Genomic DNA, 20838 nt, shown 5'->3' on the forward strand with positions numbered 1-20838 from the left:
TTTATTTATATACACACAGATGCTGCCAACTTCAGTTTGAGCATCGATTTAGCCATTTCAGTCATGACCGAGACTGGACTATGATTTTCTCCAACTCTGTCTTAAGTTGGTAGCAAAGTTCTCCACTCAATGATTGGGTGGTTTTTCCTAGTTCTGCTCTCAAGCCAGTTTGTTGGAGAAAGGGATCCTCCCTTCTTTGAGAGCCTGGTAGCACCTGTTTATAAAATGGCCCAGTGTCCTTCATATGTGGGCAGGGAAAGCTTTCTTAGCACAAGCTCCTGTTTTCTGAGCATGATTCTGTGAGGCCGGGCATGGGATGTTTCCAGGTGAGCAGGGCAGTTCCAGACTCAGGGGGCAGAGATAGCCACGCACCCTCGGGGCCATAGGTTAGAGAGATGGGGCCAACAGGAGGGAGGGACAGCTCCTGGGGACATGTGTGTGCTGATCTGAGACAGCAGGGAGGGCGTGAGGTGAGTGTCCGCTGGGTCCCACACCCTGGTGGGCTCTGGGCCAGCCCTGGATTCTATGTAATTCCATCCAGTCAGGTGCCCGGGGCAGCCCCATTTACAATTGGGGCCTGCAGCCAGTGGAGTGACCATTGACACCCACAGGATCAGAAAGTGGCAGACCCAAGGGGCCAGTTGGGGCACCTGACTTAATCCGTGGCTGAGGCTTCTCGGGGCCGGGGTCCCAGAGATGGCTCCCACCCATTGCGGGAAGGAAGCAGGAGCACAGCCCGCTGCCAAGTGAGGGCACTAATGAGAGGGAGAGGGGCAGGTAGCAGCTCGGGGAAGTCAGGGCGAAGGAGGGTCCCCTCTGAGCCTTCTGCTTTTCCCACATCTTTGTTCCTGAGGAGAAAAACCAAAGCGACTTGGGGTTCCATTCCTGCTTAGCCTACTCAGGCCACCCTAACAAAATGCCACAGACTGGGTGGTTTAAAAAATAGAAAGTTATTTCTCACAGTTCTGGGGCCTAGAAAGTCCCAGACAAAGGTGCTGGCCAGGTACAGTTCACTGTCAGGCCTTTTCTCTTGGCCGGTAGGCGGCCGCCATCTTGCTGTCAGCTCACATGACCTCTTAGGGAAAGCGAGCTCCCTGGGGTCTCTGCCCCGCAGGACATTAATCCCGCCAGATCAGGGCCACAGCCTTATGACCTCATTTAACCTTAATTACCTCCTAAAAGCCCCACCTCCAAATAGTCAGTCACCTTGGGAGTTAGGGTTTCAACATGTGAATTTGGAGGTGACACAAATGTTCGGCTCACAGCATTGCCGTGTTGTGTCTTTAAAAAAACATACTCCCAATTTTATTTTATGTCATTGTTTGATTTACTGGGGTTTCTATCATGCCCAGTAAGTTAGGAACAGAAGGAAACCTGGCAGTTTGAGGAGGGGGGCTGCCTTTGTTTCAGATCCGTCTCCCCGTGTGAGTGCCTCTGACAGATGGTGTCCCTGAACTGAGCTTCTGGTCGCCCTGGGCTCCCTGCCTGCCAGTCAAGGGCCCTGGGGGAGCTGAGGAGCACGGCTGAGGAGCTCTGGAACAGTCGCTGGAACTGAGCTTGCTGTAATTGATGGTAACGCATGTCTAATAACCGTAATTAGGCCAGCAGCAGTGTACTGGGAGCACAAAGGCCCAGTGCTGAGGGAGCTGCAGGTGCCACCCAAGTGGCAGCTGGCAGGGCAGACGTCCCCAGCATGGACTGATGGTGGTGATCAAGGCACAGTGGTTCTCCTGGGTAACTTCGCTTTTTAAGTTTTGCTTTTGCTCATAATATATTGCAAATATGCGTGATTTTTTTTTTTTTTTTTTTTTTTTTTTTTTTTTTTGGCGGGGTCGGGGACGGAGCCTTGCTCTGTTCCCCAGGCTGGAGTGCAGTGGCATGATCTTGGCCTACTGCAACCTCCACCTCCTGGGTTCAGGCAATTCTCCTGCCCCAGCCTCCAGAGCAGCTAGGATTACAGGCACGCGCCATCACACCCAGCTAATATTTTTGGATTTTTAGTAGAGCTGGGTTTTCGCCATGTTGGCCAGGCTAGTCTCGAACTCCTGGCCTCAAGTGATCCACCTGCCTCGGCCTTCCACAGTGCTGGGATTATTGGTATGAGCCACTGTGGCCGGCCTCAAAAATGTGTAATCTTGAAGAAATAAGGCTTATGGCATCTGATTGCCTCATAATGGCACTGTCAAGAGACACAGGTGACACCACAGGACCCGAGGGTGACAGGTATGCTGTCTGTGCCCAAATTCATGCACATCTGGGCCCTTCCAGTCACCCACGATTATAAACGCTGTGTCTCCCGTAAATACATCTTTGTTCGTAGGTGTCAATACTCCTGTAGGATAAATTATAGGCCAAAACGGGAATTTAGAAATCAAAGATTATACACTTTTTCAAGGTTAACCAGTATCTCAAAACTCTTCTTCAGAAAAGCTATACAATACATACTCCATGAAGAGTTTTTATTTTTTTGGTTTGTTTGTTTTTTTTTTGAGACGGAGTTTCGCTCTTGTTACCCAGGCTGGAGTGCAATGGCGCGATCTCGGCTCACTGCAACCTCCGCCTCCTGGGTTCAGGCAATTCTCCTGCCTCAGCCTCCTGAGTAGCTGGGATTACAGGCACGCACCACCATGCCCAGCTAATTTTTTGTATTTTTAGTAGAGATGGAGTTTCACCACGTTGACCAGGATGGTCTCAATCTCTTGACCTCGTGATCCACCCTCCTCGGCCTCCCAAAGTGCTGGGATTACAGGCGTGAGCCACCGCGCCTGGCCGTTTTTTTTTTTTTTTTTAATGGAGTCTTGCTCTGTCACCCAGGTTGGAGTGCAGTAGCATGATCTCGCCTCACTGCAACCTCTGCCTCCCATGTTCAGGTCATTCTCCTGCCTCAGCCTCCTGAGTAGCTGAGATTACAGACATGCACCACCACATCCAGCTAATATTTGTGTTTTTAGTAGAGACAGGGTTTCACCATGTTGGACAGGCTGGTCTTGAACTTCTGACCTCAGGTGATCTGCCTGACTCAGCCTCTCCCTGTAATTTGAGAGTTTTAATTAGAGAACAGTAAGTCCTGTGGGTTTTGGTATATTTTTTTTAAATCCTTGGGCCAGGTGTGGTGGCTCACAGCTATAATCCCAGCACTTTCGGAGGCCAAGGTGTAGGATCACTTGAGGTCAGGAGTTTGAGACCAGCCTAGGCAATATAGTAAGACCCCATCTATACAAAAATTAAAAATTAGCCTGGTGTGGTGGCATGTGTATAGTCCCAGCTACTCAGGAGGCTGAGGCAGGAGGATTGCTTGACTCCAGGAGGTCGAGGTTACAGTAAGCTGTGATGATGCTACTGTATTCCACCCTAGGCAACAAAGACCCCATTTCAAAAATAATGAATACAATAAAAATCCTCAACACTTAGTGTGGTACCTGGCTTGTGATGGGCTCTCAGATGTTTGCTGTTGGATAAGTACATGATTTGTTTTTTTTAAGAGACAGGGTTTCGCCATGTTGGCCAGGTTGGTCTCGAATTGCTGACGTCAGGTGATCCGCTTGCCTCGGCCTCCCAAAGTGCTGAGATTACAAGCATGAGCCACCACGCCCGGCCAAGTAAATGATGAAAAAAAAAATTTTTTTTTTAGAGACAGGATCTCACCATGTTGCCCAGGCTGGTCTCGAACTCCTGAGCTCAAGCACTCCTATCACCTCAGCCTCCCAAAGTGCTGGGATTATAGACATGAGCCACTTTGCCCGGCCCCTAAATACATAAATGAATGAATGAAAGAACGCCACATGTTCTGCGGCAGCCCTGCATCTCACACCCACAGGAACCCGTACTCTCATTAAGCGCTGACCATGCTCCTTTCCATAATTCAGTTGGGCCTGTAATGGAAGGCATGGAGGTGTGGCTTTCCTCGCCCCAGTGTCTGGGCATGCTGGGGCCCTGTTCAGAGGGACTGGGTCCTGTGTATCCTCCGTCCACTCATGACGCCTGGCTGGGACCACGGGTGCTCAGGGAGGAGCTGCTGAACAAGATACAGGAGCACACGGGACAGCTCCTGTGCTTGTCAGAGGCTGTGCAAGGCTCCGAGAGGGTCCAGTTCACAAAGGCAGGTCCAGAGGATGTTAGAGGCTGGGCTTCTTTTGAACAAAAGAACGGCATGATGTGTTTGAAGAGAGTGTGCGTGAGGGATGGGAGGGGAGAGAGGACTTTCCTCCGAAGGTAACAAAGGGCAGGAGAGGGTTAACACAGTAGGGGCCTAGGGTGGGGTAAGCGGAAAGTTGATTACCGAGGTGGAATCAATAGGATTTGAAAACAGAGGGACCACGGAGAGGACAGCCATTGTCCACTTTGAGCCAGGAGAGATTAGGAGGAGAGGGACAGGTCATTACAAGGACTAGGTGAACACAGGTTAATTCTGGGAGCCGCCTTTACCTGGCTGTCTGAGGGTGCCTACCTGCTGTGACTGCCACCTAGATAGGTAAGGCCCAGGTTGTGGGTGCAGCACTGCATGAGAATATTCCAAGTGGGCTGTCCTCACTCATGGGTGCTGGCAGTGGGAGGAACTAAAACAGACAGCTGGAGCTTCTTGAAGACAAAGTAAGATTGTTAGAAAATTGGATCTCCAAACTGGAAGACTGGCTGCCAGCCAATAAAAGGACACTTTTCCTTCAGCTGTTTCAGAAAAAGCCTTGGTTTAGCCCAGTGGGACTGAGTGAGCCAGTGGGGAGGGCCCCGAGTGGGAGGTGGCAGGAACCCGCAGCTCAGCCTGGCGCTCGGGGAGAGGGGCGTCTTCTGAAGCTCTGAGGTCAAGGGCCACAGTAGCCACAGGCTGCAGGGAGCTGCCTCCAAGAGTTGCCCAAAGTATCTGCTGAAATAGGTACTCGGAGGCAGAAGAGGGCGTCTGTGAAGAGACAGGGCCAAGCCTGAGTGATATTCACAAAGGCGGTTTGAGGCATATCCACTCCGATATACTTCAACCTCCCAAGGGGATGTATCCTAATGCCCTCATTCCTGGTGATGATTTTCATAGACATGGTGATAGAAATTTTAGAAGCAGGCCAGATGAGGTGGCTCACACTTGTAATCCCAGCACTTTGGGAGGCTGAGGTAGGTAGATCACTTGAGCTCAGGAGTTTGAGGCTAACCTAGGCAACGTGGTGAAACCCCGTCTCTACTAAAAATACAAAAACTATCTGGGTGCGAGGCCAGACACAGGGCCTTACACCTATAACCTCAGCACTTTGGGAGGCTGAGGCAAGCAGATCACTTCAGGTCAGGAGTTCGAGACCAGCCTGGCCAATATGGTGAAACTCCGTCTCTATGGGGCATGGTAGCAGGTGCCTGTAATCCCAGCTACAGTGGAGGCGGAGGCAGGAGAATCGCTTGAACCTGGGAGGTGGAGATTGCAGTGAGCCAAGGTCACACCATTGCACTCCAGCCTGGGCGACAAGACCAAAACTCCATCTCAAAAAGAAAAGAAAAGAAAAGAAAAGAGGCTGGATGTGGTAGCTCACACCTGTAATCCCAGCACTTTGGGAGGCCAAGGCAGGTGGATCACTTGAGGTCAGAAGTTCGAGATCCGCCTGGCCAATTTGGTGAAACCTGTTTCTACTAAAAATATAAAAATTAGCTGGGCCTGGTGGTAATCCCAGCTACCTGGGAGGCTAAGGCAGAAGAATTGCTTGAACCCAGGAGGCAGAGGTTACAGTGAGCTGAGATCCTGCCATTGCACTCCAGCCTGGGTGACAGAGCAAGACTCCTTCTCAGAAAAGAAAAAAAAAAAAGAAAGAAAGAAAGAAAAGAAAATAGACTTGCTGGCGGCTTTATTTTATGGATCTATTATAATTTACTTAACCAGTCTCACATGTTCGCTATTTTGGCTGTTTCTATTATAGTTTGTTCTTTTATCAGATTAGCAAATTTATGTCTAATTTGCGTGGCTGATTTGTGGCGTGGACATTCACCGCCTGGGTACTTGTAGTCTCTGCATGTCTAACTTCGTGCCTCCATCTATTCTGCCTTGAAAGTTTAACGGATCGTGTGGATTCTTCTTGCAATCTTCCCATTTTTCTCACACTGCTTTTTCCCATTTTAATTGAGTAAGAGACAGTTTTGGAATAGGTGGGACACTGTCGTGTGTGTGTGTGTGTGTGTGTGTGTGTGTGTGTGTGTGTATATATATATTTTTTTTTTTTGAGACAGTTTCACTCTGTCCCCAGGCTGGAATGCAGTGGCACGCTCTCGGCTCGCTGCAACCTCCACCTCCTGGGTTCAGGTAGTTCTCATGCCTCAGCCTCCCGAGTAGCTGGGACTACAGGCACATGCCACCACACCCAGCTAATTTTTGTATTTTTAGTAGAGATGGGGTGTTACCATGTTGGCCAGGATGGTCTCGACCAACGTGATCCGCCCGTCGTGGCCTCCCAAAGTGCTGGGATTACAGGCGTGAGCCACTGCGCCCGGCCTTGAAGCCACCTCTTCACCCAGCCCCACCTGCACAAGCTGCAGCTCCAGGCTTTTCACTTGGGAGAATTCGGCGTCATTGGCTCTGCTGCCCACGGCGGAATCTGGGAATGATACTGGACTCTTCCCTTTTCTGACACCCACGTCCGGGGGCACGAATCCTGGTGGTTCTCTGACTGCCCTGTAGCTCACCTGCAGACCCCACAGCTGTGTATACCCTGACAGTGGCTGCCCTTCGACTGCCTCCCTGCAGTCCAGCCCTGCCCCCGTGCAGGTGCCCACTCTGCAGAGCTGGGATGGCTTTTCCAAATTGGAGGGCCCATTATCCTGTTTCTCTGCTTAAAATCTTTCAGTGGGTTATTTAATCTTTCTGGCCTTTCCTCTTCAGCTTTATAACAACACCCACACCCTGACACACACACCCCCACCCTCCAGCCACAACAGGCCCACAGCTGCACAGTCCTGGGCCCGGGCCAGCCACGCTGCTGATGCCAGCCTGCCACTTGCCCCCATCAGTGTGCAGCATCTGGGGTGCCTTCTCTTCCCCAGCACCTCTGGAGACTCGGTTCAGGGGTTCAGATGCCCCCAGCAGTGGGCGCCTGCTTGGCCCTGCTGCGTGCACACAGCTGTGGACAAGGTTTGCCCTCATGGGCTGCACCAAACTGCAACCTGTCTCTCCCCATTCCTCCCCAGACTGCACTCGAGGATGATACTTGCACCCATGTCTCAATGGGGTACTCAGTGTCCATCATCCAGTTTGGTGATAAAGTGGAGCCTTCCTTTCTCCTGAAGGGTTCCATGCCAAATGTTCAGACAATGCCAGTGCTCGCGTTTTCTCATGGTTTGGTTTCTCTCCTGAAAATGAATTGTGATTTGTCCCCGTCTCTCTTATCTAGTGGTAAGCATCCGTGGCATTCGGGACGACGATCCCCCTGACGCCCAGCTCCTTAGGCTGGATAACATGCTGCTGGCCGAGGGCGTGTGGAGGCCCGAGCCCGAGAAGACAGGAAGAGGAGGAGAGGTGGCCGGGGCCGGCACAGCAACACCAGGTGGCTGTCCAAATGACAATAGCATTGAGCACTCTGACTACAGGGCCAAGCTGTCCCAGATACGACAGATTTACCACTCTGAGCTAGAGAAATATGAACAGGTGATCTTTCTGCATGGAAGAGTTTCTATCATGTGAATGCGCATTTGTCAAAGCGAAACAGAGAACGCTAACTACCTTTTTTTCGTGGCACAGAACAGGGAGTCCATGCAGTTGGTCACTGCAGACGTGGCTGATTTTCACTGAAAGCCCTTTCTGTTTACTTAACAGTCACCCACCGGTGTGTGAGCCACAAGGGGTGGCAGGCAGCTGCCCCGCTGTGGAACCTGCTGCCCCATGCCACCCTGCCGCCTAGTCACAGGCCGGCGTGTCTGTGCTCCCACCCCAGGCCTGCCGTGAGTTCACCATGCACGTCACCAACCTCCTCCAGGAGCAGAGCAAGATGAGGCCCGTCTCCCCAGAGGAGATCGAGCGCATGGTCGGCACCATCCACAGCAAGTTCAGCGCCATCCAGATGCAACTGAAGCAGAGCACCTGCGAGGCCGTGATGACGCTGCGCTCGCGGCTGCTCGATGCCAGGTCAGGGCCCACGCGCCTGAGACCCCGAGGGCCGGCTCTGAGGGTGCTGGAGGGAAGCAGTGCTGGCTGAAGCTGAAAACAGCCCCGGAGGCTGTGTCCGCGGTCGTGGGTGGGAGGCCTCACACAGCCTCTTGGGAAGAAGACCCAGAGTATTGATTGCTGTTTTCACTTTTATTTATTTTTATCTTTCTATTTTATTCTTATTTATTAATTTATTTGAGACTGAGTCTCACTCTAGTGCCCAGGCTGGAGTGCAGTGGTGCGATCTCGGCTCGCCACAACCTCTGCCTCCCAGGTTCAAGCAATTCTCCTCCTCAGCCTCCCAAGTCGCTGGAATTACAGCCACCCGCCACCACACCTGGTGGATTTTTGTATTTTTAGTAGAGACAGCGTTTCACTATGTCGGCCAGGCTGGTCTCGAACTCCTGACCTCAAGTGATTGATTGCTGTTTTCAGAACTGCTGGAAAATCACTCAACTGGAGGTGGGGGTGGTCCTGGAGTCCCAGCATTTTAACGCCAACGGAGCCTGGCTGTTTCTGCAGGCGCAAGCGGCGGAATTTCAGCAAGCAGGCGACGGAAGTGCTGAATGAGTATTTTTATTCCCATTTGAGCAACCCTTACCCCAGCAAAGAAGCCAAAGAAGAGCTGGCCAGGAAGGGCGGCATCACCGTCTCACAGGTGACTCCTGCCACGCCTCCCCACGCCTGGGAGGGGTGGATGGTTAAGTCCCATCAGGGATACCCAGGGAAGTTCATTCAATGTGTGCAGAGGCCAGGCATGGCTGCTGAAATCCTAGCGCTTTGGAGGATGAGTCAGGAGGGTCACTTGAAGCCAGGAGTTCGGGACCAGCCCAGGCAACATAGTGAGACACTATCTCTACAAAAAATAAAAAAAAATTAGGCAGGCTTGGTGGTGGGCACCTGTGGTCTCAGCTCCTTGGGATGCTGAGGTGGGAGGATCACTTGAGCCCAGGAGGTTGAGGCTGCAGTGAGCTATAATGGCACCATTGCACTCCAGCCTGGTGAGAAAGTGAGATGCTGTCTCCGAAAAACAAACGAAGTGTGGAACAGAAGCCAAGTCTCCAGTCTCTGAGTCAGCTGGACTGGCTCAGATCCAGGCTCTGAACTAGGAATGTGGGTCTCCAGTGCTCTCCCTGCTCATCTGTGAGGTAGAAGTGCAAGTGTACCCGTTAAGAGACCTGGGGACTTCCTGAGGGATGTGGATGGAATATGAGGTCCTACAGGTGATGCTATGGAGTGTGAGCTCCCTGAGGGATACAGGTGGAGCGTGAGCTCCCCGAGGAATACAGATGGAGCGTGAGCTCCCCGAGGGATACAGGTGGAGTGTGAGCTCCCCGAGGGATACAGGTGGAATGTGAGCTCCCCGAGGGATACAGGTGGAGTGTGAGCTCCCCGAGGGATACAGGTGGAGTGTGAGCTCCCTGAGGGATACAGATGGAGTGTGAGGTCCCTGAGTTGATTGAGGTGGAGTGTGAGCTCCCTGAGGGATACAGGTGGAGTGTGAGCTCCCTGAGGGATATAGGTTGAGTGTGAGCTCCCTGAGTTGATTGAGGTGGAGTGTGAGCTCCCTGAGGGACACAGGTAGAGTGTGAGCTCCCTGAGGGATACAGGTGGAGTGTGAGCTCCCTGAGTTGATTGAGGTGGAGTGTGAGCTCCCCGGGGGATGCTGTGGAGAGTGAGCTCCCTAAGGTGACATAGTAGGGAGTGTGATCTCCCTGACTCTATAGCCTAGTAGGCAGCCACCAGTGTCCTCTGTGGAACTGGGGGTGAAGTAGGGAGGCACTAAGACCAAGAGGCTAAGAAACATTTCCGAAGGTTTTAACGTGGGAACAAGTCCAGGCAGCCTACAGCAGCAAGCCAGTCCGGGCCATACCCACGGGGCAGCGTGAGTGTGCAGAACAGGGCCTGGGTGCTTCCCTCCCCCCTGTAGGCACAGCCCCACAGCCTCTGTGGCAGCAGTAATGGCAGGTGCTGACCTACACCATGGCTTGCTGCATGTCACCATATCCCTCCCTACTTTGCAGTTGGAGGGGCTGAGTTTCTAGCCCTTCACCATCACACTCTGCCCCAACCCAGGCTAAGTCCAGTGGAGTCTCTGTGATACAGAGCAATTGGAACCCCTCAGGGTCATGCAGGCAGCAAAACATCCTGGGGTCATAGTCACATCTCACTCTGTTCACCGGGTTCTGCTGTGGTGTCATCAGAAACAAGGCCAGAGCTGGAACAAGGGCTCGCACCTCTGGGTCTTCAAGGCCCCTGGAGAAGCGTGAGGCATTTGGCCTCCAAGGAACAACTATCTGAAGGACAACCAGGGCCAGGGCCGCTCCAACCAGAATGGGGCCTCCGGGGCCTCCCATGTGGATCAAGAGAAGGCTGCTCACACCCCGGGGGCAGGCAGACATTATTTTAGGAACAGAGCACACAGACAGGGATCTTTCTTTTTGTAGTTACCACTGCAAGGATAACGTAAGTACACCAAAGAAAAAAATGTTGGCCAGACACAGTGGCTCATGCCTGTAATCCCAGCATTTTGGGAGGCTCAGGTGGGTGAATCACCTGAGATCAGGAGTTCAAGACCAGCCTGACCAACATGGTGAAACACCATGTCTACTGAAAATACAAAAATTAACCAGGCTTGATGGTGTGTGCCTGTAATCCCAGCTACTGGGGAGGCTGAGGCAGGAGAATCGCTTGAACCCGGGAGGCGGAGGTTGCAGTGAGCTGAGATTGCACCACTGCATCCAGCCTGGGCCACAGAACCAGACTTCGTATCAAAAAAAAAAAAGAAAAAAGTGTTTGAAAGAGCAAAGGTGATCCACAATCCTCCCCTGTCCCTCAGCTGTTTCATTTCTGTTTGTTATTACACTATGTGTTTATTTCACTTGCTTTGGGATACTAAGATGTGGCCTTGGGTGGGCATCTGAGGATGTCATCATGCCTGTAGCAAGGCGCTGGCCCCAGGGTGCTCACCCATGTGAATCTGCCCCAGGGGACATTTTGTTGTCACAACTGGAGGAGGGGAGTGTTCCTGGCACCCAGAGGGTGGAGGCCAGGGATGCTGCTCAGCACCCTGCAGTGCACAGGACGGCCCCCACAGAGCAGATGGAACCAGAGCATCAGCAGTGCCACCAAAGGTGACAAGCCCCTCCCTGGGGGACTCCAGTGCCGGTTTGCAGTCAGAGCTGCGCTGATTCTACCCTGGCCGTGGACCAGCTCCTTTTTCTCCTGCCTCTGCTTTCTTTTTTTTCTTTTTTTTTCTTTTGAGATGGGGTCTCGCTATGTTGCCCAGGCTGGAGTGCAGTGGCTATTCATAGGCACGATCCCACTACTGATCAGCACGGGAGTTTTGACCTGCTCCATTTCCTACCTGGGCCGGTTCACCCCTCATTAGGTTACCTGGTGGTCCCCATCTCCCAGGAGGTCACCATATTGATACCGAACTTAGTGCGGACACCCGATTGGCATAGCGCACTGCAGCCCAGAACTCCTGGGCTCAAGCGATCCTCCCACCTCAGCCTCCCGAATAGCTGGGACTACAGGCACGCGCCACCATGCCCGGCACCTCTGCTTTCTTAGAGCAGGGGCGATAACAGCCACCTCCCAGGTCCTCATGAGGATGAGGCAGAATGATATATGAGGCTGGGCCTGGAATCCCAGCACTTTGGGAGGCCAGGGCAGGAGGATCTCTTGAACCCAGGAGTTTGAGACCAGCCTGGGCAACATTGCGAAGCCCCATCTCTACTAAAAATGCAAAAATTAGCTGGATGTGATGGCACATGCCTGTAGTCCCAGCTACTTGGAGGCTGAGGCAGGAGAATCGCTTGAACTCCTGGATCTCCCAATTTGTAGAGAAGGGGAGGCCCGGGGAGGTTTTGAGAATTGCCCAACACCCCTGGTATATGACAGAGCAGAGATTCGAACCCAGGTCTCTTGCCTGCCTGCCCGCCCCCCAGTGGTCTAAGGCAAGAGGCCTCTGAGGAGCCTTTCAGAGAGGTGGAGGGCATATATATACATATATATTTTTTTGAGACAGAGTCGCTCTGTTGCCCAGGCTGGAGTGCAGTAGCGCGATCTCGGCTCACGGTGCCTCCCAGGTTCGGATTATAGGCGTGCATCTCCACGTCCAGCTAATATTTGTATTGTTAGTAGAGATGAGGTTTCTCTATGTTGTCCAGGCTGGTCTCAAACTCCTGACCTCAGGTGATCCACCCACCTTGGCCTCCCAAAGTGCTGGGATTACAACCGTGAGCCACCATGCTCAGCCAAATAAGTTTTTTTAATTAAAATTAAGAAAAATATATGACTATGTGAGGAGTGCTTAGCCCAGCACCTGGTACATTCCAACTTCTCCTTCAGAGTTCACTTTGTTTTCTTTTTTTCTCTTTGAGACAGAGTTTCGCTCTTGTTGCCCAGGCTGCAGTGCAATGGTGCAATCTCAGCTCACTGCAACCTCCGCCTCTCAGGTTCAAGCGAATCTCCTGCCTCGGCCTCCTGAGTAGCTTGGATTACAGGCACGCGCCACAATGCCCTGCTAATTTTTTGTATTTTTAGTAGAGACGGGGTTTCTCCATGTTGGTCAGGCTGGTCTTGAGCTCCCCACCTCACGTGGTCTGCCCGCCTCGGCCTCCCAAAGTGCTGGGATTACAGGCGTGAGCCACCGTGCCCAGTCAGAGTTCACCTTGTTTTCATTTGATAAGTTTGGGATTTGATTGCAGTTACTGGGTCCCCAGGTCTCCCTGGCTCTCACTTTTCCTGAAGAGAACACGGAATGTAACCTGCTGGACAGCCAGAGGCACTGTCCCTCCGGGCCCATCTCAGGCGCTCTTGTTTTCCTTCCAGCCCCTTCCCAGGTGTAGGTTCCAGCAGCGCCCGGGCTTTAGGCAGCAGGGTTCTAAGGCACACTGGCTCCAGGGTGTCCTCAGTCCACGTGGACATCTCCCTGAGTCCGTGGTCCAGAGGGCACCACCTTCTCAGTCCCGGTCTCTTAACAGCCCCAGGGTGCAGTGTTGTCTTCCCGGGCAGTGGGAGCAGCGGACACCCCAGGGGAACCCACGGACTGCATCGTGTCTCAGAAGTCGTCGGGTCAGCTCCTCCCATGACTCCTGTGTGTACACAGGTCTCTAACTGGTTCGGCAACAAAAGAATCCGGTATAAAAAGAACATGGGGAAGTTTCAGGAAGAGGCTACCATTTACACGGGTAAAACAGCTGTAGATACCACCGAAGTTGGGGTCTCGGGGAACCACACCAGCTGCCTGTCAACGCCCAGCTCCGGTGAGTGAGGCTGACCCAGGGACAGTCGTCTGTACTCGTGTGGACAGCCACTGAGCTGCATCTGGGGAGGTTGCGGTGGGACTGTATCGCCCTTCCCCCGATGGTCAACTCTGTGTAACTCTTTCCTGTTTCTTTTCTTTTTTTTTTTCTGAGATGGAGTTTTGCTCTTGTTGCCCAGGTTGGAGTACAGTGGCTCGATCTCAGCTCACCACAAGCTCTGCCTCCCAGGTTGAAGCGATTCTCCTGCCTCAGCCTCCCGAGTAGCTGGGACTGCAGGTGCCCACCACCACACCTGGATAATTTTTGTATTTTTAGTAGAGACGGGGTTTCACTATGTTGGCCAGGCTGGTTTTGAACTCCTGACCTTGTGATCTGCCCGCCTCGGCCTCCCAAAGTGCTGGGATTAGAGGCGTGAGCCACCGCGCCCACCAACTCTTTCCTGTTTCAACTGTGAAAGTTCTGTTCCTCTTGGCCATGATCCCAACCAATAGATACCCGCAGGTGGTACCTGTGCTTTGGAGGCATAATGGCGATACCCGTAAGAAAAGGCATGAAAGGGCCGGGCGCGGTGGCTCATGCCTGGAATCCCAGCACTTTGGGAGGCCGAGGTGAGTGGATCACTGGAGGTCAGGAGTTTGAGACCAGCCTGGCCAACATGGTGAAACCCCGTCTCTACTGAAAATACAAAAAAAATTACCCAGGTTGGCCGGGCACAGTGGCTCATGCCTGTAATCCCAACACTTTGGGAGGCCGAGACGGGTGGATCACGAGGTCAAGAGATCGAGACCATCCTGGTCAACATGGTGAAACCCCGTCTCTACTAAAAATACAAAAATTAGCTGGGCATGGTGGCGCACGCCTGTAGTCCCAGCTACTTGGGAGGCTGAGGCAGGAGAATTGCTTGAACCCAGGAGGTGGAGGTTGCGGTGAGCTGAGATCGCACCATTGCACTCCAGCCTGGGTAACAAGAGCGAAACTCCGTCTCAAAAAAAAAAAAAAAAAAAAATTACCCAGGCATGGTGGCAGGTACTTGTAGTCCCAACTACTTGGGGGGCTGAGGCAGGAGAATCACTTGAACCCAGGAGACAGAGGTGGCAGTGAGCAGAGATCACACCACTGCACTCCAGCCTGGGCGACAGAGCGAGATGCTATCTCAAAAAAAAAAAAAAAAAAAAGCAAGACATGAAAGGACATTAGTGGTGTGGTAGGGAGGGCCCCGCTGGCCTCCCTGGGGTGCGGGGCTGAGGAGCAGAGGCCAGATGCTGAGGAGGAGCGGGGAGCCACATTCGAAGCCTCCTGCAGGCCGAGGAGCTGGGCAGGTCCCACCCGAGGAAGCGCCATGAGTCTGCCCACCCCGGCTCCCACCTCTTCCAGGCTCGTCTGGACCCTTCCCGCTGCCCAGCGCTGGAGGTGCTTTCCTCACCCTGAAGACGCTGGCCTCTCTCCAGCCTCCTCCTGGGGGAGGCTGCCTGCAGTCCCAGGTGAGTCTGGGCACCGTCCCGCAGCACCCAGGTGGGTGGCAGGTCCTCAGAAAAGGCCATCTTGTCAGCCACCCCTCAGCAGCCACACAGGCCATGCTGCGCACCCGCCTCCACCTGTCACCACGACAGCTGCTGGGAACAGTCAGTGGGCGGGAGCCTCAAGGTGACTTGGGCTGTGGAGGGGAAGGGCACCTCCTGGGGAAGTGTGGGAGGAAATGTGTCCTTCCCTCGAGAGGGAGGGGCAGGCAGCGAGCAGAGGAGGCCAGAGGAGAGACGGGGGCCTTCCCTTGGGTTCAGACCTGGCGCCCTCAGTGCCGCCTCCTGGCCAGGAAGGCGGGTCTTGCGCCAGCACCTCCTCTCCTGCTGCTCTGATGTGGAGCTGAGGGTGCCCTGGTTGGCCACAGCAAGGATTCATTTTGGTGCCCGAGAAGGAAGGGAGCCAGGGGTCTGGGGCAGCTGACACCCCCACCCTCACCCCCACCCCAGGCCCTACGGGCTCCCCCTCTCGCTTGGTGGTCACAGGGGAGGCTGTGAGTGGGGACCGTCGTGAAGACACTGCGGAGGCCCCGGTGTGACGTGCCCAGCACAGGAGCGAGGCTGTGCAGCATGTGCCAGGACCCTGCAGAGCCAGGTGCCCACTCCTGACTCACCACTGTCTCCCAGGGCTCAGAGAATGGATGCCCCCTGTGCCATCTGTGGGGCCCCACCTGGTCATGGGAAGTGCACATCCCACGCTGCCCTGCTGTGGCAGCTACCCCCCATCACCATGCAGCCCCCAGCCAGGGACACAGGTGAGGGGCCTCACCTTGCCCTTCACACCCCTGGGACCTGACTGCACCAGCAGCTGTGCGTCCACCCCAGGGCAGAGTGCCCCCGGGCTGCACACCCGTCTGAGCTGCTCGCATGCTCACGGGCAGAGCAGTCCCAGCCACTTCCTTAGCCTGTACCGTGCCCACCATATGGGGGTGGGTCCTGTGGACAAATGTCTTAGAGCCCTTGGGCCTGACACCATCTCTGCACCAGACAGAGCCCCCACCCCTCAAGACAAGTGGATGCCTCCTGCCCTCCTTGCCGCGCAGCTGGGCCAGTGTTGGGCCAGGTTCCAGAGCCCTTTCCTCCCACCGAGTCTCCATGATGCTCTGGGCATTGCCATGGGCTCCAGGCCTGACCTTGCCTTCCTGCCCCTTGCTGAGCAGAAGCCCCTGCTGCACCCACTGCTGGTTAGTCCTTTGCCAAAGCCCCAGGGAAGCCGCTGGAGGCCAGTTTTCCTGCCGGGGAAGCTGGTCCATGTCCCATGTCAGGTGGCGAGCCCATCTGTGATCCAGGGCTGACTCCTCCGTCCCTCCCCTCCTCACCTGACTTGGAGGTCATCTGTGGACCTGTTCCAAGCCTTCCCAGGGACCCCTGGAGCCTCCGCCTGCGGCACATGGGCTGGAAAGTCGCCAGTCTCATGGCCACCCCCTCTGATGCTCGGTCTCTGTCGTTTCAGGCCCAGGGTGGCTGGCAGGGGGCCACCCCGCTACCTACAACTTTGCCACTTGCTGGAGACCCTGGCGGCATCAACTCCAATGCGGCTAATTAAGTTTTGGGGATAAGCAGGAAAGAGCGCCGCCCACGTAAGCTACTGCGTGTTGCCGGCCCTCGCGTTGTAATGACCTCAGAAAACGCAGATGGGTGGCGGTTTCCAGGAGCCCCTGCTCCTCAGCTGGCCCGTGGCACCGGCACTTGTGTCTGCTGGGACTCATTCTCCCACCTCAGTTCGTTTTTTTGATAGTAATTTTATGGTAATGGTATGAATTGTCTGTTCTAGGACTTGGCACAGATTTTCTCATTAAAATTTTTGACTTCTTTTCATTCCGATGTCTGTTCACCAGATTTGTTTTGGGTGGTAATTGACACCGGTCACAGCTGTGGTGTCATGTGTGCTGTGATTCTGCAACTCATCTGCGCTGCTCAGGCACCAACTCCTGACACCATCTTCTGTGGGATCATCTCATTCCGTTCTGGTTTTAAAATGTCCTGGCCGGGCACAGTGGCTCACGCCTGTAATCTCAGCACTTTGGGAGGCTGAGGCGGGAGGATTGCTTGAGCCCAGGCGTTCAAGACCAGTCTGGGAAACATAGTGAGACCTTGTCTCTACAAAAAAAATTCCGCTCTCAGAATTTTTTTTTTTTTTTGAGTCAGAAGTCAAAGTCTGACTCTGTTACTCAGGCTGGAGTACAGTGGCATGATCTCGGCTCACTGCAACCTCCATCTCCTGAGTTCAAGCGATTCTCCTGCCTCAGCCTCCCGAGTAGTGGAGACTACAGGCGCCTGCCACCGTGCCCAGCTAATTTTCTCTTTTTAGTAGAGATGGGGTTTCACCGTGTTAGCCAGGATGATCTCCATCTCCTGATCTCGTGATCCGCCCACCTTGGCCTATCAAAGTGCTGGGATTACAGGCGTGAGCCACCAAGCCCAGCCACAGAATTTTTTTTTTTTTTTTTTTTTTTTTTGAGAGAGAGTCTCGCTCTGTCACCCATGCACAATCTCAGCTCACCACAACCTCCGCCTCCCGGGTTCAAGCAATTCTCCCACCTCAGCCTCCCGAGTAGCTGGGATTACAGGCATCTGCCACCCTACCCAGCTAATTTTTTGTATTTTTGGTAGAGACAGAGTTTTGCCATGTTAGCCAGGCTGGTCTCGAACTCCTGAGCTCAAGTGATCTGCTCAAGTGATCCACCTGCCTCGGCCTCCCAAAGTGCTGAGATTATAGGGATGAGCCCCCATACCCAGCCCCACCAAAATTTTTTTTAATTAGCTGAGGATGGTGGCACATGCCTGTAGTCCTAGCTACTCAAGAGGCTGAGGCGGGAAATTCGCTTGAACCTGGGATGTTGAGGCTGCAGTGAGCTGCGATTGCACCACTGCACTCCAGCCTGGGTGACAGAGTGAGACTGTCTCAAATATATATATTTACTTATATGTTTGGAGCGCAGAGTTTTACTGGGAATTAGTTTTGCACTTTTTTGGGGTTTTGCTCTTTTTGCTGTTTTGCTGTTGGTTTCTGTTTTCAGTTGGAAGGTCATTAAAGACGTTAAACTTCCCAAATGCTTTTCCTGCACGCTGTGCATGGCTTGCAGCTTGGCATCCCCCAATTCCTGTTTGGGTGCTGGGTCCCCAGAGAACCAGGACCCTGGGCTCTGTTCAGCCTGGGGCATTGCGGGGCCCAAGGTGACTGGGTGAGAGGAGCATCCAGGGAGTAGAGACGTGGAGTGGGGAGTGGTGGCCCCCCTGCCTGACCCCTGCCCATAACCAAGACAACCCTGGCATGGGGTTCCCTCCCCATAGTGGCGTAGCTGGGCTTTTTTTTTTTTTTCTTTTGAGGCAGAGTCTCGCTGTCTCCCAGGCTGAAGTGCAGTGGCGCAATCTCTGCTCACTGCAACCCCCACCTCCTGGGTTCTAGCGATTCTCCTGCCTCAGCCTCCGGAGCAGCTGGGATTACAGGCACGCAGCACCATGCCTGGCTAATTTTTTTTTTATATTTTTAGTAGAGATGAGGTTTCACCGTGTTGGTCATGCTGATCTCGAACTCCTGACCTCGTGATCTGTCTGCCTAGGCCTCCCAAAGTGCTGGGATTACAGGCGTGAACCACTGTGCCCAGCCTGTTGCTGGGCTTTATCATCTGCAGCCAGGAGATGAAAGCAACTCCTGTCCCCACCCTAAGTTCTGTTGTCACATCCAGTCTGCCTGCCTCATGGCCCCCTGCAGCCCAGGGCTCACAGACGGAGGACATGGCCCTGCTCTCGTGAGCTACATCCCCGACAGAAGTTATCAGAAACACATGCAAAAATAGGGCGGTGGATTTAGGGCCAGTTTCCAAGAGAGGCCTTTTTTTTCTTTTTTCTTTTAAATTGTGGCAAAATATACGTAACTTAAAACTTGCCCTTTAAAAAAAAATTTTTTTTTTTTGAGATGGAGTTTCACTCTTGTTGCCCAGGCTGTAGTGCAGTAGCGCAATCTCCACTCACTGCAACCTCAACTGTAACGGGGGACGGGGCTGGGCCATGTGGCCTGAGGGATGGGGCTGCGGCCCATGGGGGTTTTTTTGGACAGAAGCGGGTCCCGGGGAGGGGTGAGGCATGAGGAGAGGCGTGGTGTGTGTGGGGAGGGGGTCTCTGGCCTCAGTCACCCCACGTGGGTCCCAGGTCGAAGTTAGCCGCAGCGTCCGGTTTACTTTTGCGATCTCTCCTGGGAGAAAGGAAGAACCTGACGACCACTGTGCGGGCACGCGGCCTCGGTCCACCAGGAATCCACCCTTCACTGTCCCCGCCTTCCGTGACACCTCGGCCTGTCCCTTTGATTCTAGACCCTGACTCTGGCCCCGCCCCGCATACGGCCACACCCTACTGGAGTTCTGGCCCCGCCCCCTACCGCCCCCCACCCCCTACCGCCCCCCACCCCCTCCACTCTAACCCCCTGCTCTGGCTCTGAGCCTTCTCCACCTCAAGGGAAGCCATCAGGGTCACCTGGGACAGCGGGAGAGTCAGAAACTGGGGTTCTGGCCCTGGGGGCAGGATTGGCTGCTATCCCTGATCCCTAGACCCTCCTCCCCAGGCCCTGGGCCAGTGAGGCTTAGGTCCAAAACCCTTTCAGGTTCCCCTGTAACCTCAAAAAATGGGCACAACCACACACCCTCCCAGGGCCGCCAAGAAGTGTAGGACCGTGAAAATAGGAGTTCAGGGCTGGGCGCGGTGGCTCACACCTGTAATCCCAGCACTTTGGGAGGTCAAGGCAGGAGGATCACTTGAGGTCAGGAGTTCGAGACCAGCCTAGCCAACATGGTGAAACCTCATCTTTACTAACAATACAAAAATTAGCTAGGCATGGTGTTTGGCACCTGTAATCCCAGCTACTCGGGAGACTGAGATAGGAGAATCGCTTGAACCCGGGAGGTGGAGGTTGCAGAGCTGAGATCGCACCACTGCTCTCCAGCCTGGTTGATATAGCAAAACCCTGTTTCAAAAAAAAAAAAGAGAAAGAAAAGAAAAGAGGAGTTCCGGCCGGGCACGGTGGCTCACGCCTGTAATCCTAGCACTTTGGGAGGCCGAGGTGGGTGGATCACCTGAGTTCAGGAGTTCAAGACCAGCCTGGCCATGATGGTGAAACCCCATCTTTAAAAAAAAGAAAAGAAAAGAGGAGTTCCGAGAAACTCCTCCACATGGGAATTCAGACTGTCCATACCCAAACCCAAGTAGACATTTCCAGATCCCCTGGACCATGCATGGGGAGACTTAGAGGGCCCCAAACCCAGGTCGGTCACAGAGGTGTGCCAGGTGAGGTGCGCAGTGGCAGCTTCCAGGCCCCCATATGCAGTTGCAATGTCCCCTACATAGGGTTTCAAGGCCTTCCTCATATCATTTATATATATATATATAATTTTTTTATTTCCCAAAAGATTTAGAATTGACTCATATAGTTTCAAGATGGAAGTTTTGGCAGGGCAAGGTGGCTCACACCTGTAATCCTAGCACTTTAGGAGGCCAAGGTGGGCAAATCGATTGAGATCAGGAGTTCGAGACCAGCCTGGCCATCTTGGTGAAACCCCTGACTCTACTAAAAATACAGAAAAATAGCTGGGCGTGGTGGTTCTCGTCTGTAATCCCAGCTACTCAAGAGGCTGAGGCGGGAGAATCACTTGAACCTGGCAGGTGGAGGTTGCAATGAGCCAAGATTGCACCATTGCACTCCAGCCTGTCGCAGAAAACAGAAAAAAAAAAAAAAAAATTGAAGTTTCAAGGGCGCCTTCCTCAGTGCTTGGCAAGGCCCTATACCCACTCCCTAGCAAACATTTCTGTTCTCGTAGACTTCAGTGGGCATTTCAAGATCCCCACACACTAGGACCCTCAAGAAAGTTTGGAGGCCCCCACACTCTGGGGAGGACATTGAGACCCTGACTTGGATGCGTTGTCCCGAGGGAACGGGTAGCAATTGCTGAGG

The 20838-nt window shown here is 53.6% G+C and overlaps 1 protein-coding gene across 3 annotated transcripts in view; it reads left to right on the forward strand.

The window, feature by feature from the left end:
• The window catches only part of PBX4 (PBX homeobox 4), a 60007-nt gene extending 43301 nt beyond the window's left edge, over positions 1-16706 (forward strand). Inside the window, exons 3-8 of one of the 3 annotated variants that reach the window (XM_021669207.2) lie at positions 7353-7606; positions 7893-8083; positions 8627-8762; positions 13221-13377; positions 14752-14858; positions 16348-16706. In XM_021669207.2, the coding sequence (XP_021524882.2) occupies positions 7353-7606; positions 7893-8083; positions 8627-8762; positions 13221-13377; positions 14752-14858; positions 16348-16440 (938 nt within the window). In that variant the 3' untranslated portion in view covers positions 16441-16706. Of the gene's footprint in view, positions 1-7352; positions 7607-7774; positions 8084-8626; positions 8763-13220; positions 13378-14751; positions 15333-16347 lie in introns of those variants that run through there. The other 2 variants (XM_021669208.2, XM_064381590.1) reach the window with 2 other exon arrangements.
• The last annotated feature ends 4132 nt before the right edge of the window (positions 16707-20838 follow it).

This window comes from Aotus nancymaae, unplaced genomic scaffold (assembly GCF_030222135.1).
Source record: "Aotus nancymaae isolate 86718 unplaced genomic scaffold, 86718_ANA_hifiasm-v0.15.2.pri h1tg000028l, whole genome shotgun sequence".
In the NCBI taxonomy this organism is placed as follows: Eukaryota; Metazoa; Chordata; class Mammalia; order Primates; family Aotidae; genus Aotus; species Aotus nancymaae.